The sequence below is a fragment of the Sporobolomyces salmoneus genome (genome assembly GCF_050403485.1).
Source record: "Sporobolomyces salmoneus JCM6883 DNA, S_salmoneus_JCM6883_v1_ctg24, whole genome shotgun sequence".
Lineage (NCBI taxonomy): Eukaryota > Fungi > Basidiomycota > Microbotryomycetes > Sporidiobolales > Sporidiobolaceae > Sporobolomyces > Sporobolomyces salmoneus.
The window spans coordinates 218,105-234,509 of NW_027481139.1; the positions used below are offsets into that span (position 1 = coordinate 218,105).

The 16,405-nt window shown below is 50.8% G+C and overlaps 8 protein-coding genes across 8 annotated transcripts; 6 read left to right on the forward strand and 2 right to left on the reverse strand.

Moving 5' to 3' along the window:
* Nucleotides 1-5: 5 nt before the first annotated feature.
* JCM6883_005419 (glycoside hydrolase family 18 protein) lies at nucleotides 6-1,669 on the forward strand (the record flags this gene model as incomplete). The annotated part of the gene is made up of 7 exons (XM_076632267.1): nucleotides 6-118; nucleotides 178-512; nucleotides 587-841; nucleotides 901-1,223; nucleotides 1,284-1,424; nucleotides 1,491-1,590; nucleotides 1,662-1,669. The coding sequence occupies 7 exons, from the start codon at nucleotides 6-8 to the stop codon at nucleotides 1,667-1,669; spliced, it is 1,275 nt and encodes a 424-aa protein (XP_076487802.1).
* Nucleotides 1,670-2,447: 778 nt separating this feature from the next.
* JCM6883_005420 (uncharacterized protein) lies at nucleotides 2,448-3,937 on the forward strand (the record flags this gene model as incomplete). The annotated part of the gene is made up of 7 exons (XM_076632268.1): nucleotides 2,448-2,456; nucleotides 2,523-2,769; nucleotides 2,830-2,947; nucleotides 3,010-3,084; nucleotides 3,153-3,285; nucleotides 3,360-3,515; nucleotides 3,626-3,937. 7 exons carry the CDS (start codon nucleotides 2,448-2,450, stop codon nucleotides 3,935-3,937), a joined length of 1,050 nt encoding a protein of 349 aa, XP_076487803.1.
* Nucleotides 3,938-4,490: 553 nt separating this feature from the next.
* Nucleotides 4,491-5,448, forward strand: JCM6883_005421 (uncharacterized protein; the record flags this gene model as incomplete). Its single annotated transcript, XM_076632269.1, has 2 exons — nucleotides 4,491-5,076; nucleotides 5,162-5,448. The coding sequence occupies 2 exons, from the start codon at nucleotides 4,491-4,493 to the stop codon at nucleotides 5,446-5,448; spliced, it is 873 nt and encodes a 290-aa protein (XP_076487804.1).
* Nucleotides 5,449-5,936: 488 nt separating this feature from the next.
* JCM6883_005422 (uncharacterized protein) lies at nucleotides 5,937-7,758 on the forward strand (the record flags this gene model as incomplete). Its single annotated transcript, XM_076632270.1, has 7 exons — nucleotides 5,937-6,411; nucleotides 6,487-6,726; nucleotides 6,792-6,896; nucleotides 6,954-7,058; nucleotides 7,133-7,192; nucleotides 7,258-7,353; nucleotides 7,418-7,758. 7 exons carry the CDS (start codon nucleotides 5,937-5,939, stop codon nucleotides 7,756-7,758), a joined length of 1,422 nt encoding a protein of 473 aa, XP_076487805.1.
* Nucleotides 7,759-8,321: 563 nt separating this feature from the next.
* On the forward strand, nucleotides 8,322-10,538 carry JCM6883_005423 (uncharacterized protein; the record flags this gene model as incomplete). The annotated part of the gene is made up of 2 exons (XM_076632271.1): nucleotides 8,322-8,331; nucleotides 8,395-10,538. The coding sequence occupies 2 exons, from the start codon at nucleotides 8,322-8,324 to the stop codon at nucleotides 10,536-10,538; spliced, it is 2,154 nt and encodes a 717-aa protein (XP_076487806.1).
* A 170-nt stretch (nucleotides 10,539-10,708) lies between these two features.
* Nucleotides 10,709-11,863, reverse strand: VAM7 (Vam7p; the record flags this gene model as incomplete). The annotated part of the gene is made up of 1 exon (XM_076632272.1): nucleotides 10,709-11,863. The coding sequence occupies one exon, from the start codon at nucleotides 11,861-11,863 to the stop codon at nucleotides 10,709-10,711; it is 1,155 nt and encodes a 384-aa protein (XP_076487807.1).
* Nucleotides 11,864-12,406: 543 nt separating this feature from the next.
* On the reverse strand, nucleotides 12,407-14,618 carry JCM6883_005425 (uncharacterized protein; the record flags this gene model as incomplete). The annotated part of the gene is made up of 5 exons (XM_076632273.1): nucleotides 12,407-13,178; nucleotides 13,246-13,542; nucleotides 13,606-14,079; nucleotides 14,138-14,273; nucleotides 14,342-14,618. 5 exons carry the CDS (start codon nucleotides 14,616-14,618, stop codon nucleotides 12,407-12,409), a joined length of 1,956 nt encoding a protein of 651 aa, XP_076487808.1.
* A 214-nt stretch (nucleotides 14,619-14,832) lies between these two features.
* On the forward strand, nucleotides 14,833-16,305 carry JCM6883_005426 (uncharacterized protein; the record flags this gene model as incomplete). Its single annotated transcript, XM_076632274.1, has 1 exon — nucleotides 14,833-16,305. The coding sequence occupies one exon, from the start codon at nucleotides 14,833-14,835 to the stop codon at nucleotides 16,303-16,305; it is 1,473 nt and encodes a 490-aa protein (XP_076487809.1).
* Between the last annotated feature and the right edge of the window lie 100 nt (nucleotides 16,306-16,405).

Consider the following 16,405-nt stretch of genomic DNA (forward strand, 5'->3'; position numbering starts at 1 on the left):
CCACGATGCGTCTCTCGCTAGTATCCTTTGCAACCGCTGCGCTCAGTATAGGCTCCGTTGTCGCCAGTCACGACTTTTCCTTGCACAAGAGGTCCTCCCTCAGCTCGAAGCCCTTGCTGTATGTTCCTCACTGTCCGTCCTCCCTCGAACTCGAGCTAACTGTCTCCCTCTTCTTAGCGGCACATATTGGCCAGCCTACTATTCATCAGAAATTCAAGGTCCCAAATCCCTCCCTTGGAAAGAGACCGATCTCTCCTATTATTTCGTCGCCGTAACTCGCAAATTCAGCGAAGGTTCAAGTTTCACGATCGGTCCAGGTCAAGACGAAGCCGACATCAAGGTCTTCACGTCGGAAGCGAAGAAGTATGGGAAGAAATCGCTGGTTTCGATAGGAGGATGGAGCGGTTCGATCCAGTTTTCGAATCTGGTTGCGACGGAGGGGAATCGGGAGAGGTTCGCGAAGGACGTCAAGGAGTTTATGAATAAGTATGGGTTTGATGGAGTTGATCTAGGCAAGCTCAAGTTCTCTTTCAGTCTTCAGCTCGAGTTCCAGACTCAGCTGACTCGAGTTTGGCTGTGAGGATAGATTACGAGTACCCGAATTCTCCAGGGATCGGTTGTAATTCGATCCGCGACAAGGACTCTGCGAATCTCCTCACGTTCCTCAAAGTTCTTCGTCGAGAAATCGGACAAAGCAAACTCATTACCGCCGCCGTTTCGACTTCACCTTTCGTCGGTCCGGACGGCACACCGCTTAAAGATGTCTCTGCATTCGCTCAATACTTCGACTACCTCAATCTAATGACGTATGATATCAGCGGTAGCTGGTCCCCTACTACAGGCAAGTCATCGTTTTCTCCTCGCTCCTCGATTCTCCCTGACAGCTTTGCGCCTCGATAGGACCTCTGTCTCCCCTCCGATCGTGCGGGGCCGACGCCTCCGTCACTTCTAGCGTCGAAGCATGGTCCAAATCCGGGTTCCCTCTCTCGAAACTCAACGTGGGAATTCCTTCGTACGCTACCTCCTGGACGACCGAATCTTCTCAACTCTCAACTGTTCGCAACGAGCTCACTTCGCCTTACGGAGGATCGAAACTGTTCCAGAAGTTTACGGAAATTCCGAAGGGAAACGATGAGGACGTCAAACCGAAGACGGACGAGTGTGGAGTCGTTTCGAATCAATATTCGGGAGCTTGGAAGTACAATGAACTCGTTGAACAAGGTGTAAGCTCTCTCTTTCGTTAGCAAAACTTCCCAAGCGTCCACTCACGCGAACGAACGCAGATGCTCTCGGCTGATGGCAAGCGAGGAGGAAAAGGTTTCACTCGTTACTTCGACAATTGCACGCAGACTCCCTTCCTCTTCAACCCTAAATCTCGCACCCTCATCTCTTACAACGACGCTCAATCCGCCGCGGCCGTCTCCGTAAGTTCCCTCTTCCTGCCGTCTTCAAGCTTTGAGCTTGTGAGCTGATCTCGTTCCCTCGAGTAGAAATTCGCGAAGGAGAAGAAACTCGCAGGTGTATTCATCTTTGATAGTATTGGATTCAAGGATTCACCGAATGTCTACGCGGCAATTCGGAATGAACTCAGTGAGTCGAATTGTCTCTTTCAGTTCTTTGCCGCCTTAGAACTCAAATTTCGACCTCTTCTCCACGTTCAGATGCCTAGAAAGGACTGATGAGCTGTAATACTTTCGATGTTTCGCTCATTCATTGAAGGACTACTCTCCTGCATCCTTGGAATCGTCTTATTCGTTCTACGCCTCTGAAGCGCCTTTGTTGCCTTTGTAATTTGGATTGGAAACGCTCCTGCAACCGCTGGTCTGTTGCAAGTATAGGAGGGCATGTCAACGACGATATGAACCCTGGCGAGACGAATGAACTTAGCCCGAGATCGCAAGTCGCCAGTTGCGATTCGGATCTGAGGGATGCGGAATATATCCCCGCCTCTATACCGTGCTCGCATTGTGCCTCGCCGCTTTTGGGAGTCTTCTCCTGGTCTTCGTTCTCCCGAAGAGACGACGGAAGCTACGATCGGAAACTTAGGCGAATTGTTCATTCAACTTGCCAGGTTTCCACCCAACCACCTTCCCGCACTACGCGTACCTCGCTACACCATCTTGAACCCTCTATGAGGACACCACGTACCCCTATCAGCCGGAAACGAGCGTACAGCAATGTCACTTCACTTTCATCTCCAATCCGCCGTTCCTCCTCTCCATCCGCGCGATAATGAGCAGCCGTAGCCGGGAATTGACGCTGCGGAGAAGGAGAACGACATCTCTTTGTACTGAACAGGTCGTGATTTGCAGCGAAGGAGAGGGAGAGGGAGAGATGTTCGAGTGGACGGGGGTTTCATGAGTTTCATCTCTTGACCTCTACACGCAAGACTCTAAGAACTCCTAGTCAGGTCTAGTATCGCTCAGTGTACCCTCTAAACCTCGTCTATGCCAAAAGTAAGCCCGTATCCCTCTCGCCGTCGATTTCTTGATCGCTCAACTTTCTCCCTCTCTCTCCTGCAGGCTCGCTCTTCACTCACCGGCAGAGTGAGGAAACCTCCTGCATCGGCAGCAGTGCTCGATCCGATCGTGAAGAAATGTTCAACGACGGTCGTCAAGAAGACATCTCGCAAGAAACCGACTGTTGTGTTGGATCTATCCGACGAGGAGCAGGAAGAGGAGAAGGCAATGTCGGAGAAGAAGAAAGGGAAGCGAAAAGCTGGAGAACCGGAGCCGGGAGAAGTTGAAGAAGCGCGAGAGTCTTCGACAAGTCAGTCTTCTCGGATTTCTCTCCCTCGTCGCGCCGCTAATAGCTCAATCGAGGACGCAGGCCTCAAAGTCCATCTCTTCGAGTCCTCAACCGCACGATCGACCGTCACAAAGACTTGGAAACCTTTATCTGCCGCCTCGAAGGATGAATTGAGGGAACTCACGAAACAAGTTGAAAAGTGCGTTCTAGACTCTCCACTCATCTCTTGGTATTGAAGTGGACGGTTCCGATTGCGCGCAGCGAGATGAAATCGTGTATACCCTCGGGCGTCTCGAAATCGGAGTTCAAAGCCCTCGTGGAGAGGTATATGGAATCGTGAGTCTTCTCGCTTATTACCCTCCACCCTTCCCCGAGTCCTGACGTAATACTTTGTGTGGGTTCAGTCTCATGAAGCAACTCGATACTCTTCAAGTACCTCCATTCCCTTCAACTTTGAAACCTCGTTCCTCCTCCTCCGCCTCGACTTCGAAAGATTCGATAGACTTGCTCGATGCTGAACTCGTCAAGAAGAAGATCGTATGTCCCTTTCTACTACTCTCATACGCTCTTGGGATCAGGGTCTGATTAGGGACGACGCCATGGGTGGGTAGGAATCGACTCAGAGAATTCTCGAGAAAGAAGAGAAATCGATTCGAGAATTCGAGGAGGAGCTACAAGTGCTTAAACGAAAGCGGTCAGAGGAAGACGAAGAAGCCAATGCGCTCGGTCAGTCGCACGAGGAGGACGAACGGCCAATTAGCTTACCGGTAAAGAAGAGGAAGAAAACCGTGACGATCGAGGCAAGGCGTCAAGTCTTTACATCATCTGGCTCGCCAGTATTGCTTGACTGATATAAATCATTTTGGCATCCTCGCAGAGTGATCCAGTAGCGTCCCCTCCACCGAAACCGAAATCTCGATCAAAGAAATCGAAACCCCTCCTCGTTTCAACGAAACCCGCCTCGAAATCGATCCTCAAACCTCCTCGACCTCCTCCAGTCAACCCGAAAGCAACGAAGCAAGTACAAGATTCAGACGATTTCGATTCTTTCCCTGGCGTCGTTGCTCCAATTCGTTCAGCGCAGAAATCGAAATCGAAATCGAAAGAGAAAGAGAAAACAACGATTCGAAGGTCGGCGATAGCACCGAAGAAACGACCTTCACTTGCTGGAAAGAACATTAAGACGTAATAGGAGCTGGAGGTTCGGAGAACGTGAGTGGAGAAGCGGGAGCAAATGATTGTTTTCACCGATTACTCGATTGAACAAGGTGAGGATCCCGAGATCATCACGTTTCATCATGAAGGCTCTTGCTGACTCGTGAGGAGAATTCGTGTATAGTAGACCGAATCACTCGATGGTGCTTAACGCAAGTTGAACCGATAACAGCGAAGTCGACGATCAACCGAAATCGACGAGATCGCTTCTCAGGTCTCCTCTACCGACTCTTGACTAGTCCGCTCGGAGCCTTGGGTGTCAGAGGGAACGTCAGGACGTCACGCGGAGTACGGAAAGGTTCGGAAGGGAACAAACGCTGGACATCAACGACGGTCACGCGATCGCGTCTCTCAACCGATGTCCACGACGACCGCGGAGGAGGTCGGGCTCGGTCGTTCGATAAGATAGTCACGAGGTGCTCGCGGGACTGAGCGACCCTGCGACAGCGACTCGACCCGCTTCCTCTTTCTCTTCTCTTCTTGTCTCTCTCGCTCGCTTCTTCGATACTCGAACGTCATTCTCGAGAATGGACCCAGTTAACTACAACGCTTACTTTGAAGGACAACCCTACCGGGGGAACACGATGCATCATCTGTCGAATCAAGCTCAATCGCAAACTTATTCGAATCAGCCTCAATCGAATGGAGCTCAATACCGTTACCATCCCAACCTCTCGACGTCTTCTCTCCCTTCTTCTACTCTTTATCTACACCGAGGAGGCTCGTCTGAAGACTCGTACCCCTTCAGCTCGCAACCTCCTGTTCACTCGAATCTCCTTCCCCCTCGTCTGAGCTCGCCATTCCCTCGTTCTGGTTCAGTCACTCCTCGCCCTCTCGACCATTCTAGCCAAATTGTCAGCTTCGATCCCCTTCAAACCTACTCGCCTAACCACGGTCTGACGCTCTCCGCTCTTTCCTCTCCACACGCTCCTTCGCCCTCTTACGACTCTTACTTTGAGAACCCTACCTCCTCGAGTCAGTATTTGGGATTCGACGACAAAGAGAGAACGACTCCTACTCCGATTCCTCCTCCTTCCCTTCTTGTCAATGACGCACCTTTACACCTCGAGGAAGCTCATAACCCATTCAAAGCGATCAGTCGTCGAACGTCCAGTCAGTCGAGTCTCTAGATTCCACCTTCGCTTTCCGAGCTGTTCGTGCTGATCCTATTTCCCTTTCTTCCCTTGCGAGCGAGTAGAAGTCACCTCGACGAGTCTCCCTCATCTCTCGACCAAAGCGTCTCAAGCGGAAGCGGGAGAGTTCAAGAAACACATCGACAGACTCACGAAGAGTCGAGCCAATCACAAACGGAACGAAACGAGGCCAAGTTATTCGACCGAGTACCGCAAGTTCAGCAAACAAATTTCTCGGGCTCTGGCCGAATACTCGGCTTGGTTGAAGGCGAATGGGAAGACGGACGACAGCTTGCTGGAACCAAACGTCAAGAGACAGAAGCGCTCAAGGGACGGAGAAGCGATGATTTAGTCTGAGCTGTGCGTCTCAGTCTGTACTGTTCTCTCTGTTCGTGATTGAGATAGGTCACTGACATTCAAGTTGAGTTCGTTAAGGGTGCTTGTATCGATTCGAGTTCGTTTTACAAACTCTCTCGCCTGAAACACTTAAAACGATTTCTCGTATCTATTCAAACTTGGATGGTATCGAATCTCTTCGCGACTCTCCAAGAGCGGTCAGGAGCGCAAATAGGGGAGAAAGCTGACAGCGAACAATCGAGTCGCGAGATCACAACGTTCTCCTCCGATTCGCGAACTCGTCTCGCCTTCCCTCCCCCATGGAATGCTCACCTTCACAGAAATGAGCCAAAGGAAGACCGAAGCGGGATTCGACTTATCCAGTCGCTCGTCGCTGGTCCGAGGAGGCGAGGTTTTAGCTTGAAGGTTCGAGCTCGCGATAGACACCGAGCGTCGTTCGGACTCTCTTCTTCTCTTCGCCCCTTCCTTCCTTTCTCGCCCCTAATGGACCCCTATAACATCTACGGAGGAGGTTACCATTATCCCTCTGGTCAGCCTAATCCGACTTATCCTCCCAACCCGGGTTATCAAACTCAACAGCAACCTCAATCATTCGCCCCTCCTCAACAGTCGTATCAGACGGGTCTCCAGACTCACGGAATCTACGGTCACCCTCATTCGGTTCCCTCGAATCCCTACCAGAACGCTCGACCCGACTCGAGGTTCGCCAACGCCGCCCCTGAGCCTGAGCTAGAAGCTTTACAGCGCGAGGAGCAGGCGGCCAGAGAACAGTGGGATCTCAACAAACGCAAATTGCATCTTACGTACGATTTTCTTGAAACGCAGCTGAACGAGCACGACAGGAATAAGCTTGAGCAAGAACGGGAACGGCTAGATAAACAGGTTCAGTCGGCTGAGAAGGTGTGGATGGCCGCGTCGAAGAAGGTTAGGGATGCGTTGAGGATTCAACAGTCTCGTGGTAAGTCTCCAGGCCTACTTGCTATTCAGGCGGGACGTCAAAGCGAATTTGCTGAATATTTGGGTTCGCTCGCAGGTTCTCTTTCCAGTACACAATCTTCAGATCCAATCGTGGAGCTCAGGGAGAAAATTGAGACGTTGAACGAACTGAGAACCTCCGTTGCGAAAGAGCATGGTTCGAATTTGAAGAAAAACAAGGAGTACAACGCGATCACCGCGAAACTCGGTAGGGCGCAGAAGAAACTCGCCGCCTTAATGTCGGCAGAAGATATGGAGCTGGCAGAGGAACAGGAAAGCGACGATAGAAGGGTCGTCGGTGAGCCGAGTCATGTCTTTCCAGTAGAATCGATCTGACGAGTTTGTCATCCTTGTCTGATCCAGATCATCGCACCACTACCTACAGCCATCCTGATACAGCGGTCATAGCGCCCGAACACCGCATGGATCAACAGTCGGCCTTCGTCGCACATTCTCGTCGTAAGCCTGGTGCGTTTCTGCCTTCGCTCTATTAGCTGTCTGACATCCTCCACCGTATGGGTACAGCACAAGGTCTCCTGGCTACTAGTGCCTTCCCGAGCGGGCATGGGTTTCCCGCCGCTTCGACCGCAAATCTCCTTTTGCATCCAGCTTTACATCATGAAGTTCCTCGTCAGTGTCCAGTCTCATCCTTTCCTGTACGTTTCCGTTCGTACTGACTCGCGCTCAAGCCGGCTACGGAATAGGAGGGACCTCACACTACGATAGTCGATACGGTGGTTCATTCGCGCCTCCCGCCAACGACAGTGAGCCGAGTCATGACTTACTAACAGAATCGATCTGACGATTTTCTCATCCTGATCTGATCCAGGGTATCAAACTACTGGCTATACGCAGCCTACTGCAGCGCTCACGGCGCCTTCTCACCAATACGATCAACACTCGCCTTTCGCCGCGCAGGCTCGTCGTGAGTTTCGTCCCCCTCGTCTTTCCGCAGGGCGTTCTTTTACATTCCTCTTCTACGATCACAGAGCTGCACACGCTACAGCCTTCTGGAGACGTCTTGCCAGACCCTGCCTCGACTCTCCCGCACACCTCCCGATCACCCTTGAGAGCTCGCAAAGCTGCACATCAGACCACTCCCACGCCTTCTCCGAGACAGCAGAGGACCAAAATCCTCGCGCCAAACGCGACGCCCGATGAAGCTCAAGAATACCGCAGGTACATCCGAAGCGTCCAAGTCGAGAGAAGACAAATCAAACAGAAAGAAGATCCAAAGAAGTATAACCAGTTGAACCATTCGGTAACCTACGCGACAAACCTATTGAAGCGATGGGAGAGTCAGCATGGAGATCTTCCAGAAGAGTCTTGAGGTGGAAGAATGAATCAAGCTCTGTGAGTTCCTATCTTCTTGCTTCGTACGAGAAGTTTCTAAATCAGACGAAGGATTGACGCTGCTAGCTCGTGTGTGGAGATCGCCGGTCAGTTGTCGAGAGCGGCTTGTGAGTAGAGTCGAAGTAGTTTTACGCTTTCGAGCTGTAGTGTTTGGCGATTACTGGATTAGCTTTATATTGGAAACGCTGTTGCAACCGCTGATCTGTTGCGTCGAAAGGAGGACATCTCAACGCAGATAGGAATGTCGAGAGAAACTGTGACTCGCGCAAGCTGGAATACTCGTTTTCCGGGACCAATGCGGAGTAGCTTCTTGCTTCTCTTTGATTTCGCACTTCTTCGACGCTGTCTTCGAGTGTCTCTTCGGTACTAAGACGAAGGACAGAAGGCGCTGTACGAAACTCACGACGCACGAAAATCAGCTTTGTTCGTTCGACTCCCCTTCTTTCCACTCAAACTCGATCGCCGCACTACGTGCGCCTCACTGCACACTCTTGAACCTTCTATGAGGCTATCACGCTCAACAGCGAGGAGCAAAAGAGCATGTATCAATGTCAGTTTAACTTCATCTAACCCTCCCTCTTTCTCCTCTCTAATCCCATCGGGCCCTCGACAGCCGTAGCGAGGCATCGTAGAACTCAATCATCTATCAACCGACAATCTCGTCAACCAATCGAGATCGTTGTCACCTCCCCAGCTTCCGATTCGTTTCCTTTGTCCCCTGTCTACCCTCCGATCAGTTCGGAGAACCTTTCACCGCATGGGACGAGTAGATACGATTCATCGGAACAGGATGAAGCTCAGGGTACGGCGAATGCGAGAGGAAGAGGGGGAATAGATTGGAAGATAGTTTTGGTGGGACTCTTGGCGCTGGTTTCGCTCGCAGAGGTGTATGATTACGGGAAGAAAAGGATAGGGAACTACAGGGAAACGGAGAGGATATTCCAGGCAGAAGAGCAAGAACGACGAAATCTCGTGCGAAGGGAAGTCGCCGCGAAGTTGTTCGAAAACACCACATTTTACCCCTCTCCCCACTCGTCTACCACCCCGATTCGAGTAGCGAGCTCTTCCGATACCCCCTCGACACCTAGGAGCTATCTCTTCCCGATCAGAATCGCCGAGCAAGAATCGAAAGGTCAACAACATCTTCACCAATTGGCTCTCCTCGCAATCTCGCTCAATCGCACTCTCGTCTTACCGAACGTCGCTGGAAGTCGCTTTCATTCTTGTCACCTCTTTCCGTTCGAGTTCCACTACGATGTTGACGAATGGGTGGAACGATACGAAGGGAAACTTTCAGTCATCGGACAAGAAGAATGGCTGCAGGATCTGGAGCGAGAAGGATTGAATTACAGGACGACATCAATAGAGATAATGGAGGGTAAGAAAGCACATCAACCAGCTCAGAAGGAGGAGGAACCGCGTCTCGACTTCTCCGATTTCTGCCTCTCGCGATTCTCCGGATCCTTCCAACCCGTGGAACCTCCCATCTCTCCGTTCTACGCTCCTTACCGCTATAACGAATTCGATGATCTCGCCCTCGCCGGATTCTCAAACGGTCTCGTTTCCTCCCTCTCCCGCTTCTCACCCTCGTCAATACCCTCTGCATCGCAAACGATACCCATTACCGACTCTACGATACCCAACGACGTTCTATTCATCGACTATAATCTCAGATACCCTATTTTCCCGACGTTTTTACCTAATTCGACCGATCTAACTCCTCCACCTCTTCCTCCTGCTTCCTCGACTCTCGCAAATCAGACCGATCACGATTTCGTAGACGACGACTTACTCGAGGAGGAAGCTCTAGCTGAGGAGGACTCGCCGGTTCAGGAGGTCGCTTTGTACAATCCATTCCCATTCCTCGAACCTCTCGCCTCATCTTCCTCTCCAAGCTCTGCATCGCATCCATTCCTCTCATTCAAACCTCTTCCTTATTCACCACTCTGGACATCTCTCGCCAACTCGATCTCTCACTACCTCTCTCCCTTCGTCGCCGTTCACTGGCGAATGGAATCCGTTCCCTCTTCCCACCTCGTTTCCTGCGCCTCTTCCCTCGCCCACACGCTCGATTCACTCTTGACCGAATCGATCCCGCCGCCGCTTCGGACGATCTACCTCGCAAGTGATTACTCGTTCGATTCGATCGTCTCGTCTTCGTCTTCGTCTTCGAATCAATCAAGCCCAAGCCCAAGAGGAGGAAGGGGAACGACCCCCCATTCTCTTTCCCTCTCTGATACATTCATCGATCTCACTTCTTCCCATCGAGCCGCTGCGAATCGACTCGTACATCTCCTCCGACCGTCGCCGTCTCTCTTGTCATGGTTCTTTCCTTCTTTCCTCTCGACTCCTCGGGCCCCTCCTCAGTTATTCACTCTCACTTCGCTCCTCTCCTCGACTCCTTCCCTCCTTCCGCCTGAGCTCTCGGAAGCTCTCGAGCCTCTCGATGGGGACTTGTTCGCGTTAGATTCGGGATTAAAGGGGATTCTCGATAAGTTAGTCCTGACGAGGGCGGATCAGTTCGTTGCTGGATCGAGTGAAAGGGGTCAAGGAATGTGTGCGAAAGGAAGTAGTTTTACAGAGAGTGTAGTGAGTCAAAGACGGAAGAAACAGAAGGAGAAAGAGGGGGAGGAGGACAACAAGGATATGGAGGGCGGAGATGGAGGGAACGATGAGGTAGCTCAAGAGGAGGAAGAAAAACAGGAAGATGAAGAGAGTAAGGATATAGTAAGATGGTTCAGGAGACCTGGTAGATAGTGCAGTGGAAAGGAACAAAGTATTCGTTGTTACAAAATAATGAGGCAACAAGGGAGACGAGAGGACGAACTGAAGCTGACTGTGCGGAAAGGTGAAAAGTGAGTCAGTCGAGCTAGCTCAAGATCGACTACTCCAGAGAGGAACTTCACCCAACGCACAAAGGAAAAGAATTACAATCTCTTCATCTGTTTCGAAGCGCTCTTGATCTTCCCACTGACTCTATCCGTCCCTCTCTCCAACTGATCGATAACATCTTCCTGTAACGCCAACTCCTGATTGATCATCTCGCCAAGATGTCTCTGTCTCCTCAATGCCGCCGTCAAACTCTCCAATTTCGAATCCTGATCGTCCATGTACTGCTGTTGTAGCTGCATCACTCCCTGATCATCGAGTGGTCTAGTCTCTGCCGTTTCTTGTGCCGGTCCTCCTCCTCCTCCTCCTAGCACTCGAGTCGTCGCTTTCGAAGAAGAAGATCCGAGCAGAGCTCGTCTCGCAACCGACGGATTCTCCATCTCTTCCTCCCCTGCTCGTGCTGTTCCTCCTCCTCTCCTCCCCGCTCCGATCCTTGGAGCGTTGCCCGTTTTCCTCCCCAACTCTTCCAAGTCTCCTTGCATCCTCTGTAGTAATTCACTCCTTCTCCGAATTTCTCCATCCGTCATCTTTCCTTTCTTCGCTAACCATTCCAACCCTTTCGCCAACGCTCCCAATCGACTCACAATTTCGACTAGAGAAGTTTTCGCAGTTTTAGCAGAAGCATGAGCGGTAGAATCGTTTGAAAGTAATTGAAAGTCCCGTTCATCGAGTTTCGTTCGTAAATTCCTCGTTGAATCTTCTAACGATTTATATTCCTCCGTCCATCCCGTCGAGGTCCATTCCCTATCATCCGTCAATCCGGCCGTCTCGCCTTTTGAGGAGGCAGAGGAGGAGTCTTTTTCGGGAGGAGCGACGAGGAACTCTTGAAACGTTTTACTACTCCTCCATCTCGGATCTCTCGCGCTCAAAATTGATCTCAACCATCTCTCCAACCCTTCCCTCCTCTCCTCCAACTGTTCCTCCGTCAAGTTGTTCGATCCAAACCTCGTCAAAGGGTTGAACCAACTCGAAGGGTGTTTCGGCGGAAGGGGATTCGGAGGAGGAGCACCGCAAGAAGAAGTGAGAGTTTGAGAGAGAAGGACGAAGGAGGAGTAACGGTGTTGGATCGTGTAGGAACGGGAAGGGAGCGAGATTGAGAGAGTGTATACGACGTGTGCCGGGGTCGGGGACGAGATCTTTAGGTAGGAGGGAACGCTGATTGATTGGATTGATTGAGTCGGTGAACGCGTCATGGTTGATCAGTCGAGTGAGAGTCGGGGAAGAAGGGGAGAGGAGGAAGGAGCTCGAGATGGCGAGCCGTGTGTTTCGATCACGTGCACCGCATCTCTAGACTTGTACGTTGCTCGTTGTTCAGACTTGAGCGCGAAGAGGTGAGCGCGAGAACAGCCCTTGAGCTTGGAGGGAAAAGAGGGAAACTCTGTTGAAGGTTTTCGCAAAACTTTTCTCTCGAGAGTCGAAAGTGTTCCTCGCTGATCTCTCTTGCGCTGCGAGCAAAGATGCATTGTGGAAGTAGTTGAGAACAAGAGAAGGATGAGGCAGAGTCAGACAAGCGAAAAGCACTACTGAAAAGAGAGACATCAGACGAGAGAAAAGGGAAAGAGAACAGAATATGAAAGAGACAAGTCATTGAGGATTATCGAGTGTATACAATTAGAACGAGAGAGACAATTGAGGTGGATATGATACGAGTTCGAGGTTCGAGTTTCGATTATGTTTGAGTTGATCCAACGAGAGAGAGAGAGTCGGAAATCGAATATTGACTTTTTGAGTCGATTTTAGTCGAGATGGAGTAAATCCTTGATAGCATCCCTACAAACCCTCTCCCACCCTTCCCCACCATTACACCCCTCTTTCCCTCCTTTCCATTCCTTATCCCATTTCCTCAAACTCTCCCCAACCACTTCATCGACGAATTTCTGTCCCTCTCCTTTCGATTCCCCTTTCTTCCCTCCCGTTCCAGTTCCTCCAAGGACATAAGTAGGTCGAGTAGGGTATCTCCCTCTTCTCAAATCCCACGCTTTCGCTCCATCACTCTTCTTGCCCAAATCTGCTTCGTACCTCTCCTGAACCCACGCTCTCTCAATCTGTCCATTAATCCTTTCCCCTTCCCTCGCCAAAACCCTCCTTCGTCTCGTAACTCCCTTCAACATCCAGTAGAGTCGATTGAGACCGAGATCGGTGTAAATCGCGGGTAAACTTCGAGTGAAGAAATTCGGAATCACGTTGAGAGAAGATCGAGCGGATTTGTGGTAAGTCGTTGAAGGAGCGTAAGGGTTGATGTAGAGGAATGAATGGACTAGACGAGGATGGAGCGAGGCGAACAGGGTTGAGATTGTCGTGGATTTTCCTCGGGAGACGATGATGAATCCTGATCGAGCGAGAGGAGTAGGGGCCATTTCGGATGAATCGGAGGAGGAGGAGGAGGAAGAATCGAGGGAGGGAGGAGGCTCTAGACGAGCCATTTCACCGGAAACCGATAAGGCTTGAGTCAAGGCAGAGACGATGTGAGGTGCGGAACTAGTCGCCGAAGAATCAGAGAATCCATATCTAAACCACCGGAAACGACGATCAGTTCCCGCTGCGGTAGGAGGAAGTGAATGAGGTTGGTTCTTACCCAGGTCGATCCCAGAAACAAACCCTAGTTTCAACATCCCCAGAATTCAAATCCCCTTCCCTCAACATTTTCACCAACCATTCAGCGTCGACCGCTCCGGGTACTCCTTGTTCAGATTCAACTAGGACCGTACGACGAACGGTAGGACGTCCGAACGAGGTGAACGAGGAAGAGTTGACGGGGGAGGAAGCTGTCTGAGAGAAATAAGGGGGATCGTCGAGACCGACTCCGCGACAGGCGAGGTGAACTCTGTAGTAATGACCTTTGAATGAATTCGTGAGACCTCGTCCGAGTTCACTATCAACATGACGAGCGGGGTCAGTTCTTGAAGAACAGAAGAGAAGAGAGAGAAAGACTAACGGGAAATAACTCCTAGTCCATAACCAAGCATCAACTTTCCACCTCTGACCCGGTTGTTCAACTGACGCATCTACAGCCCTAATGATTACTCCAATCGTGATCAAAACCGTCGCAGCCAAGATCGCGATATGTCCCAGCGCGAGCGGGAGGGAAATCCCAACGAATGAAGCCGTGTAACCGCAAACTCGTTTGAACGAAGCGAAACAACCTCCATCTACCTCAGGGTCGAGATCATCGGGAGGGGAAAGGAGGGGAGCGTATTGATCCGTGAGAGAGGCGGAGACGACGGCGTGAAGTGAGGAGAGGATGAAGAGTCCGAGGAGGATACCGGTTAAAGCACCTTCGACGACGCGAAGTTGGGTAACGGCGACGATGATGATTAAGGTGATGAAGGCGAAAATGGTCGTGCCGATTGAGGTGAATTTCGAGAGGATCGGGGATTCGTGAGGGAATACGAAAGATAAAATCGATAAACTGTAATGAAGGAGAGTGTTCAGTTTGGGAGGGAAGGAGACAGAGGGTATAGTCTTACGTGTTGGTAACGCAGGAGAGGAAACTGATCCAAATGGGGAGGAACATTGAACCTCGATGAGGAGGCAACGAAGTGCTTTGCATGAACGCATTCTTCACCGACGCGAGCGACATGGTCCAGAAGTATCCATTCGCAACTACACACGATAGACTGCGAGTCAGTACACGACGCAAGAGAGAGGTAGAGAGAGGAGAGAGACTGAACTGAGTAAAAGGAACGCGATCCAGAAATCGATTCTCAAAGCCCAAGGTTTCCTAACTCTTCTGACTACTCCCGTCTCTTCCACGGGAGCAGCTGCTTGTCGACGATCTCCCGCTAAGAGAGCAGTACGTTCGTTCGCCGCGTCTGCTCCTCCTGATGCTCGAGTTGAACTTCGTGGGGGATTCATCGGAGGAGAATCATCGAGAGTCGTGATCTCGTTGTTCGTAGAGTAGGGTTGATCACTGACGTGAGTAGTCGATTTACGAGCTGAAGAGCTCATCCTCCCTGGTTGAGTTACAGGAGAAGGTAGAGAGACAAAGAGAGAGAGGAACAGGAGAGGCGGGATCTAGAAATGACGTTTGAATTTGCAAGGCGATGAAGCTTTCTCAAGTTCGGCGAAGATTGCTCATTCCTAAACTTCCCCTTGACTGGGAAGTTCAATTCCTCATCCATCCAGCATTTCTCATTCCGCTTCACCCTATCGACTAGATGCCATGAGTAAACCTCCTGCGGTTACGAAACCCTCAACATCAACCACGACAGTGAACCAATCAAGCGCCAAACCTTCGACTTTGAAACAATCAACAACTTCTACTTCCTCCTTCTCTCTATCCGGACTCAAATCGTTCAAACGAAACAAGACCGTCAAACCAGCGAAACCTCAACCAAGAAGATCATTGAGTTACATCAAAGTGACAGAGGATCAAGCGGCGGAATACCCTTCGAATTGGTCTTCATCAATTCCGAGATTCGAGAAACTCTCTTCTACTTCGAAAGGAGGACCAGTCAGGAGACGTAGAGTAGTAGGATCATCAGGTGGAGATGGAGAAGAGACGGAGAATGAAGCACCTTGGTCGGAATGGTTGAAATTCGGGATTCAATTGTATGCCGAATCTCAAACCAAGTCGAAAGGGAAAGGGAAACAGAAGGAATTGATTGAACTAGATGGAGACGACGAGGAGATATTAGTAGGAGAACAATCATGGGAATCACCTTCAGACCGTTCAGCGACTCCGACAAATCCTCCTTTCTCTCCGCCTCTTCCTTCAACTCAACAACTCGGTTCCCCTCCTCCTCCCGCTCCTCCCAATCCATCTACCTCTCGTACTACCTCAACAACTCGTTACCCCTCCCACGCTCTAATCCCTCACTCTCGCTGTTCAACCTGGTCAATCCTCCACATCGGCGGAATCACTTCTTCCCTCTCGGACCTCTCTATCTATTCCCTCCTCTCCCCTTCCTCTCATCCTCCTCAATACCCCTCCCTCCCCGTCCCCATCGCGCTCAAGATCTCTCGTAGACCCGGTTCCGCCGCCCAAGATGGTCAATCGAAAATCCCAGTTTTCCTAGCATACGATTCCGAATCGAAAGCTCAACAAGCTCAGGTTGATTTGAAGACGATTTTTAGGTTGAAGGGTTTGAAGTCCAACGCGAAAGGATCGGATAAGAAAGCGGGAGAAATGAAATGGTTTGGATCGGAAATGGGGGAAAATTGGGAAGAATTATTATTATTACAAACTCGAAAGAGGAAAGAAGAGGAGGAGAAACGAAGGGTTGAGGAGGAGAAATTGAGGGAGGAAAAGAGATTATTGAAAGAGGAGGAGGGGAAGAGGAAAGCTCAGGAGGAGATTAGGAGGTTGACGCAAGAAATCGAGAGGGACGAAACGAAGGAAGAGAAGAGGAAACGGAAATTGAATTCGATTGCGGAAACTGTACTCCCCCCTGCTTTACGGTCATCGGCATTACTCGACAAAGATACGAATCGTAGACCACCCGCTCGACCTCCTCCTCCTCCTCCAGCTCCGTCAGCTCAATCGATCGATTCGATTCCCTCCCAACAAGCTCTCGTCGAACAACTCCTCTTCCAATTACAGAGGGCCGCAGAACCTACCCCCGAGCTATCGGGACGAAGTTGTGCGGTTTACAACCCAGATTTGGATCCGAGAAAACGGAGGAAACTCAAATGATCTCGCCCGTTCTGTCTCTCTTAGCGGCGTTGACTTCCTTTGACGATCTCTGTTGCTGGCTCTCTCTCTCTCGTTCGACGTCCTTCGCTTATTCACATCT